At 47.8% G+C, this 26,387-nt stretch overlaps 1 protein-coding gene across 1 annotated transcript in view; it reads right to left on the bottom strand.

Moving 5' to 3' along the window:
- The window catches only part of LOC138800076 (zinc finger protein 850-like), a 48,459-nt gene that overhangs the window by 7,443 nt on the left and 14,629 nt on the right, over window positions 1-26,387 (bottom strand). Inside the window, exons 10-17 of the mRNA XM_069981883.1 lie at window positions 18,695-18,813; window positions 17,415-17,540; window positions 13,505-13,625; window positions 13,330-13,427; window positions 12,908-13,013; window positions 9,836-10,886; window positions 4,397-4,488; window positions 3,334-3,470 (exon numbers count right to left, since the gene is read on the bottom strand). Of these exons, the coding sequence (XP_069837984.1) occupies window positions 3,334-3,470; window positions 4,397-4,488; window positions 9,836-10,886; window positions 12,908-13,013; window positions 13,330-13,427; window positions 13,505-13,625; window positions 17,415-17,540; window positions 18,695-18,813 (1,850 nt within the window). The remainder of the gene's footprint in view (window positions 1-3,333; window positions 3,471-4,396; window positions 4,489-9,835; window positions 10,887-12,907; window positions 13,014-13,329; window positions 13,428-13,504; window positions 13,626-17,414; window positions 17,541-18,694; window positions 18,814-26,387) is intronic.

Here is a 26,387-nt window from a genome sequence, read left to right as displayed (position 1 = left end):
CCCTCATACCTGTAATGTGTCCTCTACTCCTCCCCTCATACCTGTAATGTGCTGCTACTCCTCCCCTCATACCTGTAATGTGCCAGCTACTCCTCTTCTCATACCAGTAATGTGCAGCTACTCCTCCCCTCATACCTGTAATGTGTCCTCTACTCCTCCCCTCATACCTTTAATGTGCAGCTACTCCTCCCCTCATACCTGTAATGTGCAGCTACTCCTCCCCTCATACCTGTGATGTGTCCTCTACTCCTCCCTTCATACCTGTAATGGGCCTGCTACTCCTCCCCTCATACCTGTAATGTGCCTTTACTCCTCCCCTCATACCTGTAATGTGCCCACTACTCTTCCTCCCCTCATACCTGTAATGTGCCTGCTACTCCTCCCCTCATACCTGTGATGTGTCCTCTACTCCTCCCCTCATACCTGTACTGTGCCCGCTACTCCTCCCCTCATACCTGTGATGTGTCCTCTACTCCTCCCCTCATACCTGTAATGTGCTGCTACTCCTCCCCTCATACCTGTACTGTGCCCGCTACTCCTCCCCTCATACCTGTGATGTGTCCGCTACTCCTCCCCTCAAACCTGTAATGAGCCTGCTACTCCTCCCCTCATACCTGTAATATGCCCACTACTCTTCCTCCCCTCATACCTGTGATGTGTCCTCTACTCCTCCCCTCATACCTGTGATGTGTCCTCTACTCCTCCCCTCATACCTGTAATGTGTCCGCTACTCCTCCCCTCATACCTGTAATGTGTCCGCTACTCCTCCCCTCATACCTGTAATGTGTCCGCTACTCCTCCCCTCATACCTGTAATGTGTCCGCTACTCCTCCCCTCATACCTGTAATGTGCCCGCTACTCCTCCCCTCATACCTGTAATGTGTCCGCTACTCCTCCCCTCATACCTGTAATGTGTCCTCTACTCCTCCCCTCATACCTGTAATGAGCCTGCTACTCCTCCCCTCATACCTGTGATGTGTCCTCTACTCCTCCCCTCATACCTGTAATGTGCTGCTACTCCTCCCCTCATACCTGTAATGTGCCCGCTACTCCTCCCCTCATACCTGTAATGTGTCCGCTACTCCTCCCCTCATACCTGTAATGTGTCCTCTACTCCTCCCCTCATACCTGTAATGAGCCTGCTACTCCTCCCCTCATACCTGTGATGTGTCCTCTACTCCTCCCCTCATACCTGTAATGTGCTGCTACTCCTCCCCTCATACCTGTAATGTGCCAGCTACTCCTCCCCTCATACCAGTAATGTACAGCTACTCCTCCCCTCATACCTGTAATGTGTCCTCTACTCCTCCCCTCATATCTGTAATGTGCAGCTACTCCTCCCCTCATACCTGTAATGTGTCCTCTACTCCTCCCCTCATACCTGTAATGTGTCCTCTACTCCTCCCCACATACCTGTAATGTGCCTCCTACTCCTCCCCTCATACCTGTAATGTGCCCGCTACTCCTCCACTCATACCTGTAATGTGCTGCTACTCCTCCCCTCATACCTGTAATGTGCTGCTACTCCTCCCCTCATACCTGTAATGTGCAGCTACTCCTCCCCTCATACCTGTAATGTGCTGCTACTCCTCCCCTCATACCTGTTATGTGCCAGCTACTCCTCCCCTCATACCAGTAATGTACAGCTACTCCTCCCCTCATACCTGTAATGTGTCCTCTACTCCTCCCCTCATATCTGTAATGTGCAGCTACTCCTCCCCTCATACCTGTAGTGTGTCCTTTACTCCTCCCCTCATACCTGTAATGTGTCCTCTACTCCTCCCCTCATACCTGTAATGTGCCCGCTACTCCTCCACTCATACCTGTAATGTGCTGCTACTCCTCCCCTCATACCTGTAATGTGCTGCTACTCCTCCCCTCATACCTATAATGTGCAGCTACTCCTCCCCTCATACCTGTAATGTGCCCCCTACTCCTCCCCTCATACCTGTAATGTGCTGCTACTCCTCCCCTCATACCTGTAATGTGCCCCATACTCCTCCCCTCATACCTGTAATGTGCCCGCTACTCCTCCCCTCATACCTGTAATGTGCCCGCTACTCCTCCCCTCATACCTGTAATGTGCCTGCTACTCCCCTCATACCTGTAATGTGCCAGCTACTCCTCCCCTCATACCTGTAATGTGCCCGCTACTCCTCCCCTCATACCTGTAATGTGCTGCTACTCCTCCTCTCATATATGTTATGTGCCCCCTACTCCTCCCCTCATACCTATACTGTGCCCGCTACTCCTCTCCTCATACCTGTAATGTGCCCCCTACTCCTCCCTTCATACCTGTAATGTGCCCCCTACTCCTCCCTTCATACCTGTAATGTGCCCCCTACTCCTCCCTTCATACCTGTAATGTGCCCCCTACTTCTCCCTTCATACCTGTAATGTGCTGCTACTCCTCCCCTCATACCTGTAATGTGTCCTCTACTCCTCCCCTCATACCTGTAATGTGCCCGCTACTCCTCCCCTCATACCTGTAATGTGTCCTCTACTCCTCCCCTCATACCTGTAATGTGCCCCACTACTCCTCCCCTCATACCTGTAATGTGTCCTCTACTCCTCCCCTCATACCTGTAATGTGCCCTCTACGCCTCCCCTCATACCTGTAATGTGCTGCTACTCCACCCCTCATACCTGTAATGTGCTGCTACTCTTCCCCTCATACCTGTAATGTGCTGCTACTCCTCCCCTCATACCTGTAATGTGCCCCCTACTCCTCCTCATACCTGTAATGTGCTACTCCTCCCCTCATACCTGTAATATGCCCGCTACTCCTCCCCTCATACCTGTAATGTGCCCACTACTCTTCCTCCCCTCATACCTGTAATGTGTCCTCTACTCCTCCCCTCATACCTGTAATGTGTCCTCTACTCCTCCCCTCATATCTGTAATGTGCAGCTACTCCTCCCCTCATACCTGTAATGTGTCCTCTACTCCTCCCCTCATACCTGTAATGTGCCCGCTACTCCTCTCCTCATACCTGTAATGTGCAGCTACTCCTCCCCCATACCTGTAATGTGCTGCTACTCCTCCCCTCATACCTGTAATGTGCAGCTACTCCTCCCCTCATACCTGTAATGTGCTGCAGTGCTTTCTGTATACCCTGCACTGTGCCACTACTCTCTCCTCTCAGCACAGCGTCACTGCCCTCCTCATACACCCTCCTGTGTGTTCTCTATACATCCACACCATGCCCACTACTATTAGCCACCTATCTATCTATCTATCCCTGCACTCAGCCCTGCTCTGCTCCCTCCTACCCTGTAGTGCTGGCGCTCCACCTAGTGGCAGGAAAGTGCAAGCAGATAACTCACCTCTCACAGCGGAGCAGCCCCTGATACATGTGATGACGTAGGAGTCACACGTGATATAGCGGTCATGTGACTGTTCACTGACTTCCGATTCAGCACACGGACTCGATGTGGTCGGCTGCTCCGTGCGGAAATGGGACTGCGGCTCTGGTTATGGAGGGGTTAATGGGCAGATGACTACTGTATATAATGTAGTTCTGCTGAATACCAAGACTGTAACATGTACTGCATATACAGTGGGAGGTGTCCCCGACATAATATAATCATTGTTTGTTTTGACTAGTGTATCATACCTTGGTTATAACATGTCAGTAATGTTGCCTGGCTGTAACTGTCAGTAAATGTGTATGTGTGATGTCCTTCAATGTGAAAAGTGATGTGAATGATGAGATATCCAAGCAGCGGCAGTACCCATAGTCTCATGGTGTATGCTAAAGTGTATTTGGTCTCTTCTCCATCAGTACTAAACATCTTCATCTACAGATGATCATTGTCTTGTCTTTTGTTCAGTTCATGAAAGGTATTGTAATTGTTACAAAAGCTAAGGGAACCCCCCACTGTATCCAGCCTGAAGGTGTGATGTGTGATGCTGCTTTCTCTTGTAGTTGCCATCCAGTCTGGTGCTGTGGGGTCTGCACGCTGCCTGGGACACACAGTATGCTGCCTTTTCTGTATCTTAAAGGGGTACTCTGGATACTAAAAATACATTTCTATTACATTGCTTTAATAAAGTTATATTGCATTGTAATATGACTTTATTAAAATAAGCGCTATACAGACCAGGGTCTTGTTCCCACAGTTTTCTTCTGCTAGAACCACTAACAATTGTGTCAAGCAGCTAGTTTCCCCATTTGTGCCCCCCCCCTCCCCCTTAGGGTCCTTTTACATTTTCCAACCTGATCAGCGCTCTTTTGCAGCCCCTTCAGAGGGCACAATCAGTCACTCTGACAGGCCGCATGAATAACCCCTGCATCATTCGTGCAGCCATTTAAATATATTGCTATCGGCCATAAGGGCCCTTGCACACTACAGAAAACCCACGCGGATAACTTGCTGCGGATTCCATCACTCACGCTCTCGCTTGAAGTTCCGCCGGTCCCATAGGCTACATTCTATGGTCAGGTGGATTCCGCTGTACGGACATGTCAATTCTGGTGGAATCCGTCTGAGAGTAGAATGAAGCCCATGGGATGGCCAGATGTTCAAGTGGGAGCTAGCACAGAATCCTTGACAAGTTATCCGCGTGATTTCTGTAGTGTACAAGGGCCCTTAGATGCGATCAGCCAAGGATCAGGCATTTTCTCACTCCTTGGCTGATACTTTTACACAGGCAGATTATAGACCGAATGAGCGTTTCTAAAATTTTAGGTTAGAAAGTGATGGGTTTGATTTACTGTATCTGCATTGTGTCTCTACAATCCCTTCTTCCTTTAACCCCTTAAAGGGGTTGGCCATTTTATAGTAAAATAGTTCAGTGTACAGTATTAGTAAGTGTACTCACTGTATATACTGACAGCAGCTCCCTGTGTACCTCATAGAGCTAAAATCAGACTCCCCTCCTCCAGGCTGTGCTGCCCAGCTTTTTTGTTTCTGTCTATAAAATGGCTGACATGGAAAAGCATTACAGATGAGTGAACCTGGAGCATGCTCGAGTCGATCCGAACCCGAACTTTCGGCTATTGATTAGTGGTGGCTGCTGAAGTTGGATAAAGCCCTAAGGCTATGTGGAAAACATGGATATAGTCATTGGCTGTATCCATGTTTTCCAGACAACCTTACAGCTTTATCCAAGTTCAGCAGCCCCAGCTAATCAAATACCGAACGTTCGGGTTCGGAGGGACCCGAACCCGGTTTGCTCATCTCTAGTCTGAAGCCTTGTGATCAGGAGACCCCACACTTCCAAGCTGGGGCATGCCTGTTGTTAGCATCACCACTATGTAACCCTCTTACAGATTTATTTTTTTCTGCTTTTGATAACAATTGTATTTATTAATTCTTATTAGTATAATAACCTGAGATAAAAAAAAAAATAAAACTTTAAGTAGCGTGTAATACAGTGTGTGACCTGAATAACTACGGTTCTCATGACCTATATTGTAGACATCAGTGCAGCACAGAATTTTCTTTAATAGTGTAAAACGATTGGGGTGAAAGCCGCCATCATATATAGTGATAAATAAGAACAGACCTACAATAAAGATACAAAATGTAAAAAAAAATATCTTTATTAATTTCACACTTGGTAGTTTCCAGTTGTTGTTATGTGAATATATAAAATGTTACTTATTGAATTTAAACAAGATTGCCGTTTACAGCTCACTTTTTAGGGGTCATGACCATGAATGATGTCATCATAATGGGGAATAGAGAGGGCATACAAACATATGCTATATATATCCTGTAGGGAATGTATCACCTAGGTTTGTTTTTACTGATTGCAGACAGAAACTGAATCTGTAGTTTCTTTTTCCTAAACTGCTTCCATCTTCTGTCATTTTATATGTTATTTTTAGCACATTGATATAGGGGGCTGCAATCTTGCCCAACATGACAGAATTTAGTGTTGTGCAGTACCGCAAACCTTATGAACATAGACACAATGAACAACCTTATACTTTGTATGGGATACGTTTGTGAACTTAGATAAATCCAGTAAACTGACGCCACTCAATTCCTCCAGTGTTTCTCAAGATTCCCCAAACCAAGTGCTCCAAAAAGTAATGATTATAACAGTGCTGCATGATGACAGTGCGAGCATTTCTAATAGGCATGGCATCATATATTACACCACAGATTGAGAACATAGAGGCTCTAGCTTTCCCCTTTGTTATAATATATCTGGGACTTTTATATTCCTGGCCTTAGGACAGGCCATCAGTGGGCATGGCACTCTCAGCACCCCTGCAGATCAGCTCACGTTAGGGGCTATGGCACCTGTGTAAGCATTGCAGCCTCTTAATTCCCTACTAGGCGTAGTGCCATACATTCAGTTGTGGATGTACCTGGTATTGTAGCTCCTGCTAGTGAAGTAAATCTGAATAAACAGAACTGTCTGGTAGGAAATGAGCTGATTGAATTACCTTATGGTACGTTTACACGGAGCTATAATTCGCCCAATCGAACGATTAGCGAGTTTGAAGTAACTGTGTTTTTTATAAGGATGAGCGTTTAGACGGAACAATATATTGTTGGGAAAAATGGTTATTGCGATCATTTTAACCCTTTGAGGACCAGGCCCAAAATGACCCATACGACCGCGCAAATTTTGATTTTTGTGTTTTCGTTTTTTCCTCCTCCCCTTCTAAGAACTCTAGCACTTTCATTTTTCTATCAACAGGGTCATGTGGGGGCTTGTTTTTACAGGAATAGTTGTACTATGTAATGGCGTCTTTCATTCTACCATAACATGTATGATGGAACCCCAAAATTATTATTTATAAAAATATAAATTGGTGAAACTGTAAAAAAGAATGCAATATTGTAACTTTTGGGGGGTTCCTGTGTCTATGTAATGCACTATATGGTAAAAGCGACATGATACCATTATTCTATAGGTCAGTCCGAACACAACCATATGCAGGTTTACACAGGTTCTCTTATGTTATCATTTTTTTTTTTTTTTTATGAAATCCTTTTTTATTTTTTTTGCAGCTAATTATTAATAAAATGGGCCTTTTGTGACTCTTATACCGGTTTTAGTTTTTCACCTATGGGGCTGTATTGGGTGTAATTTTTTTTTGCGCCATGATCTCTACTTTTTATTAATACCATATTTGTGAAGGTCAGACGTTTTGATCACTTTTTAATACATTTTTTTTAATATATAATGTAACAAAAAATCAGTAATCCTGACACTTTTTTTCCCTCTTTCCGTTTACGATGACACTTGTTATATTTTAATAGATCTGACAATTACGCACACTACGGTATCTAATATGTTTATTTATTTTTATGTTTTATTTACATAATGTGAAAGTACACATTTTAAGTCCCCCTGGGGCACTTTTACCTGCAATGATTAGATTACAGACACTGTGCATCGCTATGCCATAGGCATAGCATTGATCAGTGTTATAGGCGTTAGGTCTGTGGCAGACTCAATGAGAAGAAAGCCGATCAGACCGCACGGAGGCAGGTAAGAGACCTCCGGCGGTCCGATACAGCGATCAGGACCCCCGCAGTCACACTGCAGGGGTCCCGATCGGTAAGTGATCACTTACACTTAAACGCTGCGGTTGCGGCGTTTAAAGGTTTAACCCCTTAAGGTCAAAGCCAATTTTCGTTTTTGCACTTTTGCTTTTTTCACTTTATGTTTAAAAGGCCATAGCACTTGCATTTTTTCACCTAGAGACCCATATGAGCGCTTATTTTTTGTGAAACCAATTGTACTTTGCAGTGATAGGCATTATTTTTCCATAAAATATGCTGTGAAACCGAAAAAAAATCATTTACGCTGTCAAATTGAGAAAAGGATTTTGCATTTACGCCATTCGCCCTATGGTTAAACTGACATGTTATCTATTTTCCTCACATCAGTACGATTACAACAACATGTAACTTGTGTAACTTTAATTTAATTGATGGCTTTTAAAAAATTCAAACCATTTTTAACAAATATATGTTCCTTAAAATCGCTCTATTCCCAGGCTTATAGCGCTTTTATCCTTTGGTCTATGATGTGTTCTTTCTATCGGTACCTTGATTGCGCATATGCGACTTTTTGATCACTTTATGTTACATTTTTTCTGGATTTGATGCAACTAAAAATGCGCAATTTTGCACTTTGGAATTTATTTGCGCTTACGCCGTTTACCGTGCAAGATCAGGAATGTGATAAATTAATAGTTCGGGCGATTACGCATGCGGCAATACCAAATATGTTTATTTGTTTATTTATTTATAAAATGGGAAAAGGGGGGTGATTTGGACTTTTATTAGGGGAGGGGATTTTTTTTATTAATAAAAAAACTTTTTTACTTTTCTTTTTACATTAACTAGAAGTCCCCCTGGGGAACTTGTATATAAACAGCACTGATCTCTCATAGAGATTAATGCTGTGTATATACACAGCAAAGATCCATTAGATTGGTGATACATTGCTTTGGCCTGCTGCAGGCCAGAGCAATGTATTGCCGAGCTGGGATCAGCGTCATTAGGACGCTGAGGCCCGGCCCGGCCAGAAAAACGGATTTTCCCCTCGGCGATCGCATCGCGGGGAGGGGGGGGATCCGTCCCACTAGACACCACGGAAGTGTAGAGCAGAGCATCTAATTGCAGCTGTCAGGTTTGACAGCTGCATTTGGATGCTTAATTAGCCGGCGCAGCAACGGGACACTGGCCGGCTGATAGAGGTGCTCCCCGGCTACAGATAGCAGTCGGAAGACACGCCGTTCCGAGTGGGGTCTCGGCGGGACCCCCCTCGTGCCGCCTTGACGTACATTAACTAGAAGTCACCAAGGGTGAATTGGTGAAAGACTGTTTACACAAAGCGATCTGCGAATTTTTAGCAAACGACCAATGACGATTTGAGAACATGTTGAAAGATTACAATGAACAAATTCTCGCTTGTCGCTTGATCGTTCGCTGTTTACACAAGGCGATTATCGCTCAAATGCGATCGTTATTGTGATAATTCGAACGATAATTGTTCCGTGTAAACGCACCATAACTGAAGTTGTGCAGCCTGTTTAATCAGCAGGTCAGCAGGTACTGGGAGTATGACTCCAACCAATTTGACATTGATGACCTATCGTAATAGAGGTGGGTAGATGAGATGTCACAGTGACAATTTTTCATGCTTTTATACGACAAAATGAGTGGCTGTTACATACATTTTTAGAAAAATTAAAAATTAATTAAGAAATTAAACTAAATCTGTGACCCCCTTGTCTACTGAGCTGCTAGCACCTTTAGATAGATATCAGTGAAAACATTTAGAACATACCTTTGTTCTAAACACAAGGAAGACGGGGCAGTGTTGTTGTCCATTTAAGTTAACTCCAAAGCATATGGAAGTAAAAGAAGGGACAGCCTCTGCCACTCAGTAACCCTGACAATTAGCCAGGGGGTACAGCTGATAAATACAGTATTACAGAGTTTCTTCACCAGATATAGCATGTTCATGTAATACTGTACATGTAAGGACTAAATATAACTGAAATTACATTTCATTCCATTAATAAAATGAGTCTTAGTTCCATTAAATAAAAATAAAAAACCTTAATAATAGGGTCATTTCTGTCAATAATCTCCTTGCCAGGTCCATGTCTATGCCAAGTCCAATTTAAGGCGGAAATACTAAAGAATAAATATGAAGTCAGTATGGCTACATTCACACACATATGTAGCCTTCTCTGTAATTGTAGACCTGCAGCTACAGACAGGACTATGGGTGCGCACCTGCAACCTGTCCACGGTTGCTCGGACCCGTTGTGCCGCAAATATAGACCGTACCATTTTTATTTTTTTTTTTGCAGGGTGGATGGTGGCCTGAATAAAAAAAAAATTGTTACGTTTCTAATCTAGAGTCCTGAGTTGAATGAAGTTTCTGGTGTTTGACAAGACTAGCCTTCTGTGTAAAGCTATTCCCGCACTCTATGCAGGTGTATGGTTTCTCTCCTGTGTGCGTGATCTGATGTTTCAACATATTTGACTTGCGGGTAAATGCCCTCCCACACACGGAGCACACAAAAGGCCGCTCTCCTGTGTGATTTTTCTGATGTTCATTAAGTATGGACTTCTGAGTAAAACTCTTGTCGCAGTGTAAGCAGGCATAAGGCTTCTCTCCAGAGTGGATCACCAGATGTTTTACCAAAGTGGACTTGTAGGTGAAGCACTTTCCACATTCTGGGCAGCCAAATGGTTTCTCACCCGTGTGGATCCTCTGATGATAGACCAGACTTGATTCCTGTGTAAAACATTTGCCACACTTTAAGCAAGTGAAGGGCTTCTCACCCGTGTGAACCCGCTGGTGGCCAATAACGTGGGACCTGTGTCTGAAAGACTTGCCGCACTCAGAGCAGGTAAAAGGCTTTTCACCTGTGTGAATTCTTTGGTGTTCCAAAAGATGTGATTTGTAGGTAAAGCATTTTGCACAATCAGAACATGAGAAAGGCTTCTCACCTGTGTGGATTCTCCAGTGTTTAACAAGCGTTGATTTACATGTAAAGTCTTTGCCGCACTCTGTGCAGGAAAATGGTCTTTCGCCTGTGTGAGTCTTCTGGTGAGCCATCAGGTTGGCTTTTTGTGTAAAGCGTTTCCCACACTCTGGACAGGAATATGGCTTCTCCCCAGTGTGGACTCTCATGTGAATGATGAATTTGTCTTTCTTGGTAAAACATTTGCCACATTCAGAACAGGCATACTTGTTGTCACTCATGTAGCCTACTTTAAATGTCACAACCTCAGGAATGTGTCCTCCATCTTTGGAGTCAGAAGACACATTGGTTAGTGGCGAACCTGTATTTGCTCTATTGCAATTCATAGATTGTGTAACATCTTTATCTTCTGTTCCACAGGGCGGAATTGTACAGTCCTTCACGCAATCCCCACTGCTGTCTCCGCCTGCAAAAATATGTATTTATTATTGTGGTCAGTACATTAAATAGGCTTGAGTTTTCTGTATGATCTGGATGTGATCAGAGAACAGCTTCTTAACCCTTTCTGGACTGGGCTAATTTTCGTTTTTGCGTTTTCATTTTTTCCTCCTTGTGCTTAAAAGGCCATAGCATTTGCATTTTTACATCTACAGGCCCACATGAGCCCTTATTTTTGCGTCACTAATTATACTTTGCAATGACAGGCTGAATTTTTGCATAAAATATGCTGCGAAACCAGAAAAAAATTATATGCGCAGTGAAATTGAAAAAAAAACAAAAATGCAATTTTGCACTTTGGGATTTTTTTTGCACTTACGCTGTTTACCGTGTGAGATCAGGAATGTGATAAATTAATAGTTTGGGCGATACCAAACATGTTTATTTATTTTTATTTATAACATGGGAAAAGGGGGGTGATTCAAACTTTTATTAGGGGAGGGGGCTTGTTATTAATAACAACACTTTTTTTTTTTTTATACATATACTAGAAGCCCCCCTGGGGGACTTCTAGTGTATGCACACTGATCTCTCATTGAGATCTATGCTGTAAAGTTATACTGCATAGATCAATGAGATCAGTGTTCTATTGCTTTTGGCTGCAGCCAAAAGCAATAGAATGCCGAGCCGGGATCAGCGCCATTACAGCGCAGACCCCGGCCGGCCCCAGACGCGGAGATCGCTCCTACGTGACAACGTCACGGGGGGCGATCTCCCCACTAGACCACCAGGGAACAGCTGCAGTAAGTCTTCAGATGCAGCTGTCAACAGATACAGCTGCATCTGAAGACTTAATTAGCAGGCACGGCCATTGGCCGCGGTCCTGGGCTACATGCCGCACCCGGGACCGCGGCGGTTCAGAGTGGGGTTGACGCGCGGCCCTGCTCTGAACTCCCCCACCCGTGTCCGCTCTGAACTCCCCCACCCGTGTGAGGACGTACAGTTACGTCCTTGTGAGGGAAGGGGTTAAAGGGAACCAATCACCTCCCTGAGGGAGAGTGAGTTGGCCCGAGTACCCTACAGCTTCCCAGGCAAAGCTCACAGATGCTGTGCACAGTAGTCTGCGGCAGGGCGGCAAATTCAAAATCTTCATCCTTTATCCCCCTTCCTGGTGCCTCTTAAGTAGGCATCAGGGTGGAGTGGCAGTGGCATGTGGTCACGCTGCCCCTGCCCTTATTCATCTCATAATCGGCACCTTAGATGCTGCACTTTGCATTTAGTGCCCAGTGCTTAGGCTGCTAAACAAGAGTGAGTGGCTGGGAAGAGGGCAGGGGCAGCGTGAATACATTCCGCTGCGACTCTGCCCTCATGCCTACTTACCGGGTGCCGGATAGACAATTAAAGTTAAAGATTTAAAATTTGCTGCCCTGCCAGAGACTGCGGGGGCACAGCCAACTCTCCCTCCCTCAGGAAGGCGATTGGTTCCTATGAAAGGGGGAATTTGGGAAATACATGTAAAAATTTTTACTAAGGGTCCATATCCACCGAAAGATCTGACAGATTATCTACCAAAGATTTGAAGCCAAAGCCAGGAATGGATTTGAAAAGAGGAAAAATGTCAGGCTTTCCTTTATGACCTGATCTCCGTTTATAGTGTTTCTGGCTTTGGCTTAAAATCTTTGGCAGATAATCTGTCAGATAATCTTTCTGTGTAAACCCTTAAGGCGCTATTCCACGGAACGAACCGTTGCGGCCGATAATTGTCCCGTGGAATAGAAAGCAACGATCAGCCGACATCTTTCATGTCGGCTGATCGTTGCAGTCGTCAACATGAAAAACAAACGACTCATACAGCAACGATATGCTGCCGTCGCCCCGTGGAATAGGAGCGGTGGCAGCAGACGCTGCTGTATGCTATAGGCTGCCCGAAGGATCTAGCGATCACCCAGGCAGCCCCCCCCAGGCAGTCACTTTCCTTACCCCTAAGTTCTCTGAGGAATAACCAGGAGGTATGGGAATCCTTTCTTTGACCAAGTGGTCAGTACTCACCTGGGCTGATACCAATATGTATTTTTTCTTCTTTAACCTTCACATCTAATAATTCATCTTCATTTTCTGGATCAATATCCATCAACACAATATTCAGATCACTCTCCTAAACATTGAAGTAAAAACAAAACAAAAAACTATATTAAAACACATAATGGAGCTTTAACTTAACAACGGGTTGTTATGTATGTTTTGTATGTATGTCTATTTTGTTTGTAATTTTACATGGCTTTAATCCATATTGCCCTGGACCTGGATCTTCTATATTTGTAAGTGTAGAGGAGTTTCTGTTTCTTTTTGTCCATGGCAAATACCAGTGGATCACTACAGACTTTGTTGGTATTTTCATATATCCTTCTAGTCAGGCACTTCCATGTAGCAAGGATCCTCCGTGATGCAATATTTATAACTGTTCTATTAACCTTGAAATCCTGTGAGATGTTCTGATTCTCCTTTTTTGTATCTTCATCATAAAAAGTACTAGAACATCTTTCTGGTGTATTCCTCTTCCTAGGCTCTTCTGTAGACAACACACACAAAGATTACATTATTTATATGGAGTTTATCAGTGGACATTTATCTAGGTATGACTCTTACCAGGTGATGTGAGGGTTTGGTCATTCCCCATAATGTCCTTGTACAAGTCCTTGTGTCCTTCTATGTAGTCCCACTCCTCCATGGAGAAACAGACAGTGACATCCTGACACCTTATAGGAACCTGATACAGACAATGATACACACATCAGTCAATGATACAGACTAGTGATGTCACGATACCAGAATTTTGAGTTTGATATCAATACTCGATTTTTTAGTTCGATACTCGATACCAGTTTGATACCTCGAAAAAAAATACAACACCCCCCTTATAAGATCAGCACCCTCCTCTCCTGACATCCTCTGTGCTGCTGTGACCCCAACATAGATCACCCCCCTCCTCTCCTGACATCCTCTGTGCTGCTGTGACCTCTCCTATAGATCACCCCCTCCTCTCCTGACATCCTCTGTGCTGCTGTGACCTCTCCTATAGATCACCCCCTCCTCTCCTGACATCCTCTGTGCTGCTGTGACCTCCCCCCTCCTCTCCTGACATCCTCTGTGCTGCTGTGACCTCTCCTATAGATCACCCCCTCCTCTCGTGACATCCTCTGTGCTGCTGTGACCTCTCCTATAGATCACCCCCTCCTCTCCTGACATCATCTGTGCTGCTGTGACCCCCCCATAGATCAGCCCCCTCCTCTCCTGACATCCTCTGTGCTGCTGTGACCTCTCCTATAGATCACCCCCTCCTCTCCTGACATCCTCTGTGCTGCTGTGACCTCTCCTATAGATCACCCCCTCCTCTCCTGACATCCTCTGTGCTGCTGTGACCTCCCCCCTCCTCTCCTGACATCCTCTGTGCTGCTGTGACCTCTCCTATAGATCACCCCCTCCTCTCGTGACATCCTCTGTGCTGCTGTGACCTCTCCTATAGATCACCCCCTCCTCTCCTGACATCTTCTGTGCTGCTGTGACCCCCCCATAGATCAGCCCCCTCCTCTCCTGACATCCTCTGTGCTGCTGTGACCTCTCCTATAGATCACCCCCTCCTCTCCTGACATCCTCTGTGCTGCTGTGACCTCTCCTATAGATCACCCCCCTCCTCTCCTGACATCCTCTGTGCAGCAAGGGACCAAACATTATGTTTATTGGGGACAGCATTGGGGGGGGGGGGCAGTAGTGGAATATAAGGCAGGTTGGGTGAACAGCCGGGGCCCAGGGTACATTTAATCCGCCACTGGGTACAGACTACAACCCCCACACTGCAGGGAGCTGGTGAAGGCTGCCAGGTCTGGACAGACAGGAGAGGGTTACTCTGCCTGGCAGGCCAGTTCCTGTCAGGGGGCAGGGGTGTAAGGGCAGGGATGTGGGGGCACACTAGAGGGCAGGGATGTGGGGGCACACCAGAGGGCAGGGATGTGGGGGCACACCAGAGGGCAGGGATGTGGGGGCACACTAGAGGGCAGGGATGTGGGGGCACACTAAAGGGCAAGGATGTGAGGGCACACTAGAGGGCAGGGATGTTTGCAATGTCTGCACACATCCCCAGGTCTCACTTACTGCGGTACCTGTGGACACTCAAAGCATGAGGCTTGTCAAAGCAGAGGGGAGGGGGGATTTGTAAAGGAAGTTTATTTAAGGTGGAACAGACAGCCTGAACCTCGGCCACCAGGAAGATTAACCTTTGCTGCTGGCAGAGGTTCAGGCTGTCTGTTCCACCTTTAGGCTGCGTTCACACTACGTGTATTTGAGACTGTATGTTTGAGGCTGTATAGCAACCAAAACAAGGAGTGGATTGAAAACACAGAAAGGCTCTGTTCACATAATGTTGTAATTGAGTGGATGGCCGTCATTTAATGGCAAATATGTGCTGTTATTTTAAAACAACGGCTGTTGTATTGAAATAATATTTATTAGTTTATCCACTAGTTTATCCACTCAATTACAACATTATGTGAACAGAGCCTTTCTGTGTTTTCAATCCACTCCTGGTTTTGGTTGCTATGAGGACCTGACATGAGGACCAAATACAGCCTCAAATATACATAGTGTGAACCCAGCCTAAAGGGGTATTCCCCCCAAAATTATTTTTGCATTAATATGTTGCCCACCCGTAGCTTTCCATCTTTCCAATATAAAGTTATTATGGATTATGCACAGTTTTGCTGTTATCCAGCTGCATTCACCCCCATGGATTGCAGAGAATCATCAGACCTCAGTCCAACCCGACACGCTCCCTGCTCCTGGCCCCCACAACTACCTCCGCCCCCCGCAATCGCCCGCGGCAAGCTCGGCCCCCCGCAATCGCCCGCGGCAAGCTCGGCCCCCCGCAGTCGCCCGCGGCAAGCTCCGCCTCTCGCAATTACCGCCAACTCAGCTCTGCTACACCGTCACCGCCAACTCAGCTCTGCTACACCGTCACCGCCAACTCAGCTCTGCTACACCGTCACCGCCAACTCAGCTCTGCTACACTGTCACCCCCCAACGCAGCTCTGCTACACCGTCCCCCCGACTCAGCTCTGCTACATTGTCACCGCCAACTCAGCTCTGCTACACCGTCACCGCCAACTCAGCTCTGCTACACCCTCCCCCCAACTCAGCTTTGCTACGCCGTCACCGCCAACTCAGCTCTGCTACACCGTCACCGCCAACGCAGCTCTGCAACACCGTCCCCCAACTCAGCTCTGCTACACCATCACCGCCAACTCAGCTCTGCTACACTGTCCCCCCAACTCAGCTCTGCTACACCGTCAGCGCCAACGCAGCTCTGCTACACCGTCACCGCGAACTCAGCTCTGCTACACTGTCCCCTCAGCTCTGCTACACCGTCCCCCCAACTCAGCTCTGCTACACCTTCCCCCCAACACAGCTTTGCTATGCCGTCACCACAGCTCTGCTACACCGTCATCCCCAACTCAGCTTTGCTACACCGTCACTTCCAACTCAGTTTTGCTACACCGACACCGCCATCTCAGCTCTGCTACACTGTCATCATCTCCATCATCAGGCAGAAGCACTGCATGATGGGAAATGTAGTTTCCTACCTTGGATATAGATTGGCTTTTAGAAAAAGTTGTAACCCAGGAATGGCAGCAGCTAGAAAGATGGGAGACGGCTCAAAATACTCAGGGGGACTTGGTGAGTAAGGCCAGCTAGGTTTGGGAGCATTTCATTTTTTTAGCTCTTGGGGGGAATACCCCTTTAAATAAGCTCCCTTTACAAATCCCTCCTCCCCTCAGCTCTGGGAAGCTCCCAGCTGTCAGGAATCTGTTCCTCCGTGCATACTCATGTGTGCACACTCAGGCCGGTCAGGAAGCGCAGCCACCAGTCTGAGAGTGTGCATACATGAATATGCATAGGAACAGCTCCGCAGAGACGGAGAGCGAGCGGGCATCAGAGTCTCACCAACCTCACACTGAGAAGCGCAGCCCTAGACGCAGCTCCTCACACCGGCTGCATTCCAGGAGGGACAGGAGACTGAGGTGTGACAAACTGCGGGTCATTAGCAGCGGGGGTCTGCTACACATAGTAGCCGACCCCACTGCTTCTGGAGAGGCTCAGGATGGGTCAGATGCCGCTGTCAGTGTGACAGCCGCATCTGCACAGTTACATAGCCGGCACTAGCGATCGATGTGTGCCGGCTATAACTTCTCACTGCAGTGGAGAAGGGGGAAGGGGGAAGGAGCGGAGGAAGGGGCGGGCGGAGGAGGTGACGCCAGGGGGCAGCACTCAGAGAACATGGCCGGCGCTCTGCTAGCCGCAGGCTGTGTTCTCTGCTCTATACTTTATGTTAAGCTGCGTTATTAGACAGCTTAATATAAAGTATCAATACCAGGAAATCCTGGTAACGAATCATTTTTTGCCCGAAATATCGATAGTAGTATCGATATTTCGGTGCATCGTGCATCCCTAATACAGACCCATCATTATCCATGTTGTCACTATACAATGTCCCAGCAGTGCTCACCTCTCCAGTCAACAACTCAGTGATCTTGTTGGTGAGTCTGAGGATCTTCTGCTCATGTATCAATGAGTGTAGTGATGTCACTGTGGATGGCTCTTGATCCTCAGGCTTCTTTAGAGGCACATAATCCTATTTAAGAAACAAGACATATTTAAACATTTGTTGAAAAACTAACAATGCTCTCTTGATTGATAGCAGCAACAACAATTACTGGTTGTCAGAGTCACCCTCCTGCAGATTGGGGCAGAACATGCTATAAACAACTTAAAGTGGCTCTGTACCCTTTTAATCCAAGATCTGTCCTGGGGTCCATTCGGCAGGTGATGCAGTTATTGTCCTAAAAAACAACTTTTAAAATTGCAGCCCTGTGTCAAATTGGCGTGGCCTAGAGTGTGTGTGCATTAGGCTGGCACAACCTCTCTGTCCCTCCAGGCAGGTATTCTCCTAATTATCAGCTGTGTAAGCACGGAACATGGGCTGGATCGTTAAGGCACCTGTGCAGTTTTCACTGCAGAGGAATAGGAAAAATCCTGCCAGAGGCATTCCTGATATCAGCTGATTTGGTTCCCTGCAGCACAGTATAAAGCTCCTGTGCTGCTCATAGCATGTATTGGCCACAGCTGCAGCAGAAGCTTTATACCGGAAATTTAATCCATTAGTGACCTTGACGGCTCCCCGCCAGTGTCTAGTCACTGTACCTGTCAGCGTGCTGAGAGGTACAAAGTATAATGCTGCTGCAGCCGCGACTAATACGTGCTGCGAGCTGCACAGGAGCTTTATACAGTGCTCCAGAGAACTAATGGTGCGTTTACACGTAACGATTATCGTACGAATTTGCGCAATAACGATTGAATTCGAACGATAATCGTACGTGTAAACGCAGCGAACGATCAAACGACAAACGATACATCGCTCATTTTGATCTTTCAACATGTTATCAAATCGTCGTTCGCAAAAAATTCGCAAATCGTTCCGTATGAACAGTCGTTCGCTGATTTAACCAATGTATGAGATAGGCTTAAGCGTTCGCAAAACGAATTTTCCGTACGAAATATCGTACCGTCAAAACGCTGCTCGTTATGAAAAAAAAAAACGTTACTCCGACATCGTTAATCGGACGATCGGGCCAATTATCGTTACGTGTAAATGTACCATAATTCAGCCCAATTAAGCTGATTGGTTCCCTTTAAGTAGTAAGTCAGAAAATAAACACAGCCTCCAGACTGAAAAATAATTGTTATCTATGGACAATGGGGTTTTTTTACCATTGCTAAACCCCTCACCTCCCCAGTCAGTAGGTAGAGGATCTCCAAGGTTAGATTTAGTAGCCTCTTGGTCACATAACTCTTCTCCATCCTCAGAATTGCAGAAAATCCTGTTGGGAGGGTCTGACCATAGTAACCTGTGAAGATGGAAAGTGTGGGGTTAAAGAGGTTATCTCAAGATAATTGGAACTAACTAGTCATTGGGATTAACTAACTTAAATGGGAACTGTCATTACCAATAAAAATGTTTAATCAGCAGGGTAAGGGCTCGTTCCCACTGAACGACGGAATTGTTCAACATTGAACGAACATGTTCATTCTTCAGCGCGGACAGGGCAGGAGCGCGCGCCTCCCATAGACTCCCATTATGAGCGGGAGGCTAACGGCATTCCGCGGCGGACAATTCCGTCGCGGAATTCCGCTACCTTTCCTCAGTGGGAACGAGCCCTAAGTGATAAACTACATTTTTAAAATTTATTTAATCTATTTTATTTTATTTTTTTGCCTGATTTCTATATGAAATAAAGTGGTGCCTTGGATTATGAGCATAATTGGTTCCGGGACCGCGCTTGTAATCCAAATCCACTCTTAAACCAAAGCAAATTTTTCCATAAGAAATCATAGATATGCAGACAATTGGTTCCCCACCCCAAAAATAATGATTTATTATTCTGGATAACAAGTAAAACTAATGAAACAAACATTCAGAAACAGCAGAATCTGTGATATTATAAGTTACTGTACAGTAATGGAGGGGATGGGAAACACAAGGGCGGACAGAGACTGCAGGGAGCAGGAAGGAATGAGCAGGGCATATGTGGGCACAGTATAGCAGCAATCTCTGTCCGGGGAGAGAGGGGTTACAGCTATGAAGAGATTACCTCCACAGTCCCCTGATGTCCCCAATTACCTGTCCCCTGATGTAAGCCCCAGCCTGAAGTAGATCTGCTATGATTTGGAAGGTGAGGGAGACTTCCTGGGTCAGAGTACAGGGCTATAGACCCCGCTATGCAGACCATGCCCCTCCCCCACTCGCCTTCTCACCCAGTACAGGGAGCTCTTAAACCAAAGCAATGCTATTAAACCAAGTCACAATTTTGAAAAACTGTCAGCTCTTAAACCAAGTTACTCTTAAACCAAGGTACCACTGTACAATGCTATAAAATTGGCCACTAGGTGTCTCACTTACTAAAAACCCGCAGTCAAAGTCCAGGGATTTTGAAAAGTTGGCCGGGGGGAATTTGATTACAAGTACCAACTTACCTCTCCCCGTGCTCATGGTGAGTGGCGGGACCGATGTCGGGACCACCCACCAGACTCCGGGATCTCCAGGGTGCCACAACATGGCCGTTTAGCCAGTCAGTGACTGAGTCAGGACGCTGTCACTGATTGGCCATCACTGACAGTCCATCAGCCAGGACAGGCAATTTCCTTTCGTGACGTCATCACAACTTCTAACAGGGGCTCCAAGGCCGGTCCCACCGCTCACCTCATACCTGTAATGTGTCCTCTACTCCTCCCCTCATACCTGTAATGTGCCCGCTACTCCTCCCCTCATACCTGTAATGTGTCCTCTACTCCTCCCCTCATACCTGTAATGTGCCCGCTACTCCTCCCCTCATACCTGTAATGTGCCCGCTACTCCTCCCCTCATACCTGTAATGTGTCCTCTACTCCTCCCCTCATACCTGTAATGTGCCCGCTACTCCTCCCCTCATACCTGTAATGTGTCCTCTACTCCTCCCCTCATACCTGTAATGTGCTGCTACTCCTCCCCTCATACCTGTAATGTGCTGCTACTCCTCCCCTCATACCTGTAATGTGCCCGCTACTCCTCCCTAATACCTGTAATGTGTTGCTACTCCTCCCCTCATACCTGTAATGTGCCCGCTACTCCTCCCCTCATACCTGTAATGTGCCCGCTACTCCTCCCCTCATACCTGTAATGTGCCCGCTACTCCTCCCCTCATACCTGTAATGTGCCCTCTATTCCTCCCTTCATACCTGTAATGTGCCCGATACTTCTCCCCTCACACCTGTAATGTGCTGCTACTCCTCCCCTCATACCTGTAATGTGCCCGCTACTCCTCCCCTCATACCTGTAATGTGCCCTCTATTCCTCCCTTCATACCTGTAATGTGCCCGATACTTCTCCCCTCACACCTGTAATGTGCTGCTACTCCTCCCCTCATACCTGTAATGTGCCCCCTACTCCTCCCCTCATTCCTATACTGTGCCCGCTACTCCTCCCCTCATACCTGTAATGTGCCCGCTACTCCTCCCCTCATACCTGTAATGTGCCCGCTACTCCTCCCCTCATACCTGTAATGTGCCCGCTACTCCTCCCCTCATACCTGTAATGTGCCCGCTACTCCTCCCCTCATACCTGTAATGTGCCCGCTACTCCTCCCCTCATACCTGTAATGTGCCCGCTACTCCTCCCTCATACCTGTAATGTGCCCGCTACTCCTCCTCTCACACCTGTAATGTGCTGCTACTCCTCCCCTCATACCTGTAATGTGCCCCACTACTCCTCCCCTCATACCTGTAATGTGCAGCTACTCCTCCCCTCATACCTGTAATGTGTCTGCTACTCCTCCCCTCATACCTGTAATGTGCCCCCTACTCCTCCCCTCATACCTGTAATGTGTCGGCTACTCCTCCCTCATACCTGTAATGTGCCTGCTACTCCTCCCCTCATACCTGTAATGTGCTGCTACTCCTCCCCTCATACCTGTAATGTGCCCGCTACTCCTCCTCTCACACCTGTAATGTGCTGCTACTCCTCCCCTCATACCTGTAATGTGCCCCACTACTCCTCCCCTCATACCTGTAATGTGCAGCTACTCCTCCCCTCATACCTGTAATGTGTCTGCTACTCCTCCCCTCATACCTGTAATGTGCCCCCTACTCCTCCCCTCATACCTGTAATGTGTCGGCTACTCCTCCCTCATACCTGTAATGTGCCTGCTACTCCTCCCCTCATACCTGTAATGTGCAGCTACTCCTTCCCTCATACCTGTAATGTGCTGCTACTCCTCCCCTCATACCTGTAATGTGCTGCTACTCCTCCCCTCATACCTGTAATATGCAGCTACTCCTCCCCTCATACCTGTAATGTGCCCGCTACTCCTCCCCTCATACCTGTAATGTGCCCGCTACTTCTCCCCTCACACCTGTAATGTGCTGCTACTCCTCCCCTCATACCTGTAATGTGCCCCACTACTCCTCCCCTCATACCTGTAATGTGCCCGCTACTCCTCCCCTCATACCTGTAATGTGTCCTCTACTCCTCCCCTCATACCTGTAATGTGCTGCTACTCCTCCCCTCATACCTGTAATGTGCCCGCTACTCCTCCCTAATACCTGTAATGTGTTGCTACTCCTCCCCTCATACCTGTAATGTGCCCGCTACTCCTCCCCTCATACCTCTAATGTGCCCGCTACTCCTCCCCTCATACCTGTAATGTGCCCTCTATTCCTCCCTTCATACCTGTAATGTGCCCGATACTTCTCCCCTCACACCTGTAATGTGCTGCTACTCCTCCCCTCATACCTGTAATGTGCCCCACTACTCCTCCCCTCATACCTGTAATGTGCCCGCTACTCCTCCCCTCATACCTGTAATGTGTCCTCTACTCCTCCCCTCATACCTGTAATGTGCAGCTACTCCTCCCCTCATACCTGTAATGTGCCCGCTACTCCTCCCTAATACCTGTAATGTGTTGCTACTCCTCCCCTCATACCTGTAATGTGCCCTCTACTCCTCCCCTCATACCTGTAATGTGCCCGCTACTCCTCCCTCATACCTGTAATGTGTTGCTACTCCTCCCCTCATACCTGTAATGTGCCCGCTACTCCTCCCCTCATACCTGTAATGTGCCCTCTACTCCTCCCCTCATACCTGTAATGTGCTGCTACTCCTCCCCTCATACCTGTAATGTGCCCCCTACTCCTCCCCTCATTCCTATACTGTGCCCGCTACTCCTCCCCTCATACCTGTAATGTGCCCGCTACTCCTCCCCTCATACCTGTAATGTGCCCGCTACTCCTCCCCTCATACCTGTAATGTGCCCGCTACTCCTCCCCTCATACCTGTAATGTGCCCGCTACTCCTCCCCTCATACCTGTAATGTGCCCGCTACTCCTCCCCTCATACCTGTAATGTGCCCGCTACTCCTCCTCTCACACCTGTAATGTGCTGCTACTCCTCCCCTCATACCTGTAATGTGCCCCACTACTCCTCCCCTCATACCTGTAATGTGCAGCTACTCCTCCCCTCATACCTGTAATGTGTCTGCTACTCCTCCCCTCATACCTGTAATGTGCCCCCTACTCCTCCCCTCATACCTGTAATGTGTCGGCTACTCCTCCCTCATACCTGTAATGTGCCTGCTACTCCTCCCCTCATACCTGTAATGTGCTGCTACTCCTCCCCTCATACCTGTAATGTGTCCTCTACTCCTCCGCTCATACCTGTAATGTGCAGCTACTCCTTCCCTCATACCTGTAATGTGCTGCTACTTCTCCCCTCATACCTGTAATGTGCCTGCTACTCCTCCCCTCATACCTGTAATGTGCCCCCTACTCCTCCCCTCATACCTGTAATGTGCCGCTACTCCTCCCCTCATACCTGTAATGTGCCCCCTACTCCTCCCCTCATACCTGTAATGTGCTGCTACTCCTCCCCTCATACCTGTAATGTGCCCGCTACTCCTCCCCTCATACCTGTAATGTGCTGCTACTCCTCCCTCATACCTGTAATGTGTCCTCTACTCCTCCCCTCATACCTGTAATGTGCTGCTACTTCTCCCCTCATACCTGTAATGTGTTGCTACTCCTCACCTCATACCTATACTGTGCCCGCTACTCCTCCCCTCATACCTGTAATGTGCCCGCTACTCCTCCCCTCATACCTGTAATGTGCCCGCTACTCCTCCCCTCATACCTGTAATGTGCCCGCTACTCCTCCCCTCATACCTGTAATGTGCAGCTACTCGTCCCCTCATACCTGTAATGTGCCCGCTACTCCTCCCCTCATACCTGTAATGTTTCCCTACTCCTCCTCTCATACCTGTAATGTGCTGCTACTCCTCCCCTCATACCTGTAATGTGTCCGCTACTCCTCCCCTCATACCTGTAATGTGTCCGCTACTCCTCCCCTCATACCTGTAATGTGTCCCCTACTCCTCCCTCATACCTGTAATGTGCCCCCTACTCCTCTCCTCATACCTGTAATGTGTCTGCTACTCCTCCCCTCATACCTGTAATGTGCCCGCTACTCCTCGCCTCATACCAGTAATGTGCCCGCTACTCCTCCCCTCATACCTGTAATGTGCCCGCTACTCTTCCCCTCATACCTGTAATGTGCCCGCTACTCCTCCCCTCATACCTGTAATGTGCCCTCTACTCCTCTCCTCATACCTGTAATGTGCTGCTACTCCTCCCCTCATACCTGTAATGTGCCCCCTACTCCTCCCCTCATACCTGTAATGTGCTGCTACTCCTCCCCTCATACCTGTAATGTGCTGCTACTCCTCCCCTCATACCTGTAATGTGCCCGCTACTCCTCCCTTTATACCTGTAATGTGCTGCTACTCCTCCCCTCATACCTGTAATGTGCTGCTACTCCTCCCCTCATACCTGTAATGTGCTGCTACTCCTCCCCTCATACCTGTAATGTGCTGCTACTCCTCCCCTCATACCTGTAATGTGCCCGCTACTCCTCCCTTTATACCTGTAATGTGCTGCTACTCCTCCCCTCATACCTGTAATGTGTTGCTACTCCTCCCCTCATACCTGTAATGTGCCCGCTACTCCTCCCCTCATACCTGTAATGTGCCCTCTACTCCTCCCCTCATACCTGTAATGTGCTGCTACTCCTCCCCTCATACCTGTAATGTGCCCCCTACTCCTCCCCTCATTCCTATACTGTGCCCGCTACTCCTCCCCTCATACCTGTAATGTGCCCGCTACTCCTCCCCTCATACCTGTAATGTGCCCGCTACTCCTCCCCTCATACCTGTAATGTGCCCGCTACTCCTCCCCTCATACCTGTAATGTGCCCGCTACTCCTCCCCTCATACCTGTAATGTGCCCGCTACTCCTCCCCTCATACCTGTAATGTGCCCGCTACTCCTCCTCTCACACCTGTAATGTGCTGCTACTCCTCCCCTCATACCTGTAATGTGCCCCACTACTCCTCCCCTCATACCTGTAATGTGCAGCTACTCCTCCCCTCATACCTGTAATGTGTCTGCTACTCCTCCCCTCATACCTGTAATGTGCCCCCTACTCCTCCCCTCATACCTGTAATGTGTCGGCTACTCCTCCCTCATACCTGTAATGTGCCTGCTACTCCTCCCCTCATACCTGTAATGTGCTGCTACTCCTCCCCTCATACCTGTAATGTGTCCTCTACTCCTCCGCTCATACCTGTAATGTGCAGCTACTCCTTCCCTCATACCTGTAATGTGCTGCTACTCCTCCCCTCATACCTGTAATGTGCTGCTACTCCTCCCCTCATACCTGTAATATGCAGCTACTCCTCCCCTCATACCTGTAATGTGCTGCTACTTCTCCCCTCATACCTGTAATGTGCCTGCTACTCCTCCCCTCATACCTGTAATGTGCCCCCTACTCCTCCCCTCATACCTGTAATGTGCCGCTACTCCTCCCCTCATACCTGTAATGTGCCCCCTACTCCTCCCCTCATACCTGTAATGTGCTGCTACTCCTCCCCTCATACCTGTAATGTGCCCGCTACTCCTCCCCTCATACCTGTAATGTGCTGCTACTCCTCCCTCATACCTGTAATGTGTCCTCTACTCCTCCCCTCATACCTGTAATGTGCTGCTACTTCTCCCCTCATACCTGTAATGTGTTGCTACTCCTCACCTCATACCTATACTGTGCCCGCTACTCCTCCCCTCATACCTGTAATGTGCCCGCTACTCCTCCCCTCATACCTGTAATGTGCCCGCTACTCCTCCCCTCATACCTGTAATGTGCCCGCTACTCCTCCCCTCATACCTGTAATGTGCAGCTACTCGTCCCCTCATACCTGTAATGTGCCCGCTACTCCTCCCCTCATACCTGTAATGTTTCCCTACTCCTCCTCTCATACCTGTAATGTGCTGCTACTCCTCCCCTCATACCTGTAATGTGTCCGCTACTCCTCCCCTCATACCTGTAATGTGTCCCCTACTCCTCCCTCATACCTGTAATGTGCCCCCTACTCCTCCCCTCATACCTGTAATGTGTCTGCTACTCCTCCCCTCATACTTGTAATGTGCCCGCTACTCCTCGCCTCATACCAGTAATGTGCCCGCTACTCCTCCCCTCATACCTGTAATGTGCCCGCTACTCTTCCCCTCATACCTGTAATGTGCCCGCTACTCCTTCCCTCATACCTGTAATGTGCCCTCTACTCCTCTCCTCATACCTGTAATGTGCTGCTACTCCTCCCCTCATACCTGTAATGTGCCCCCTACTCCTCCCCTCATACCTGTAATGTGCTGCTACTCCTCCCCTCATACCTGTAATGTGCTGCTACTCCTCCCCTCATACCTGTAATGTGCCCGCTACTCCTCCCTTTATACCTGTAATGTGCTGCTACTCCTCCCCTCATACCTGTAATGTGCTGCTACTCCTCCCCTCATACCTGTAATGTGCTGCTACTCCTCCCCTCATACCTGTAATGTGCTGCTAC

The sequence above is a fragment of the Dendropsophus ebraccatus genome, chromosome 8, assembly GCF_027789765.1.
Source record: "Dendropsophus ebraccatus isolate aDenEbr1 chromosome 8, aDenEbr1.pat, whole genome shotgun sequence".
NCBI classification, from domain to species: Eukaryota; Metazoa; Chordata; class Amphibia; order Anura; family Hylidae; genus Dendropsophus; species Dendropsophus ebraccatus.
This window is presented reverse-complemented; position numbering and strand designations above follow the sequence as displayed.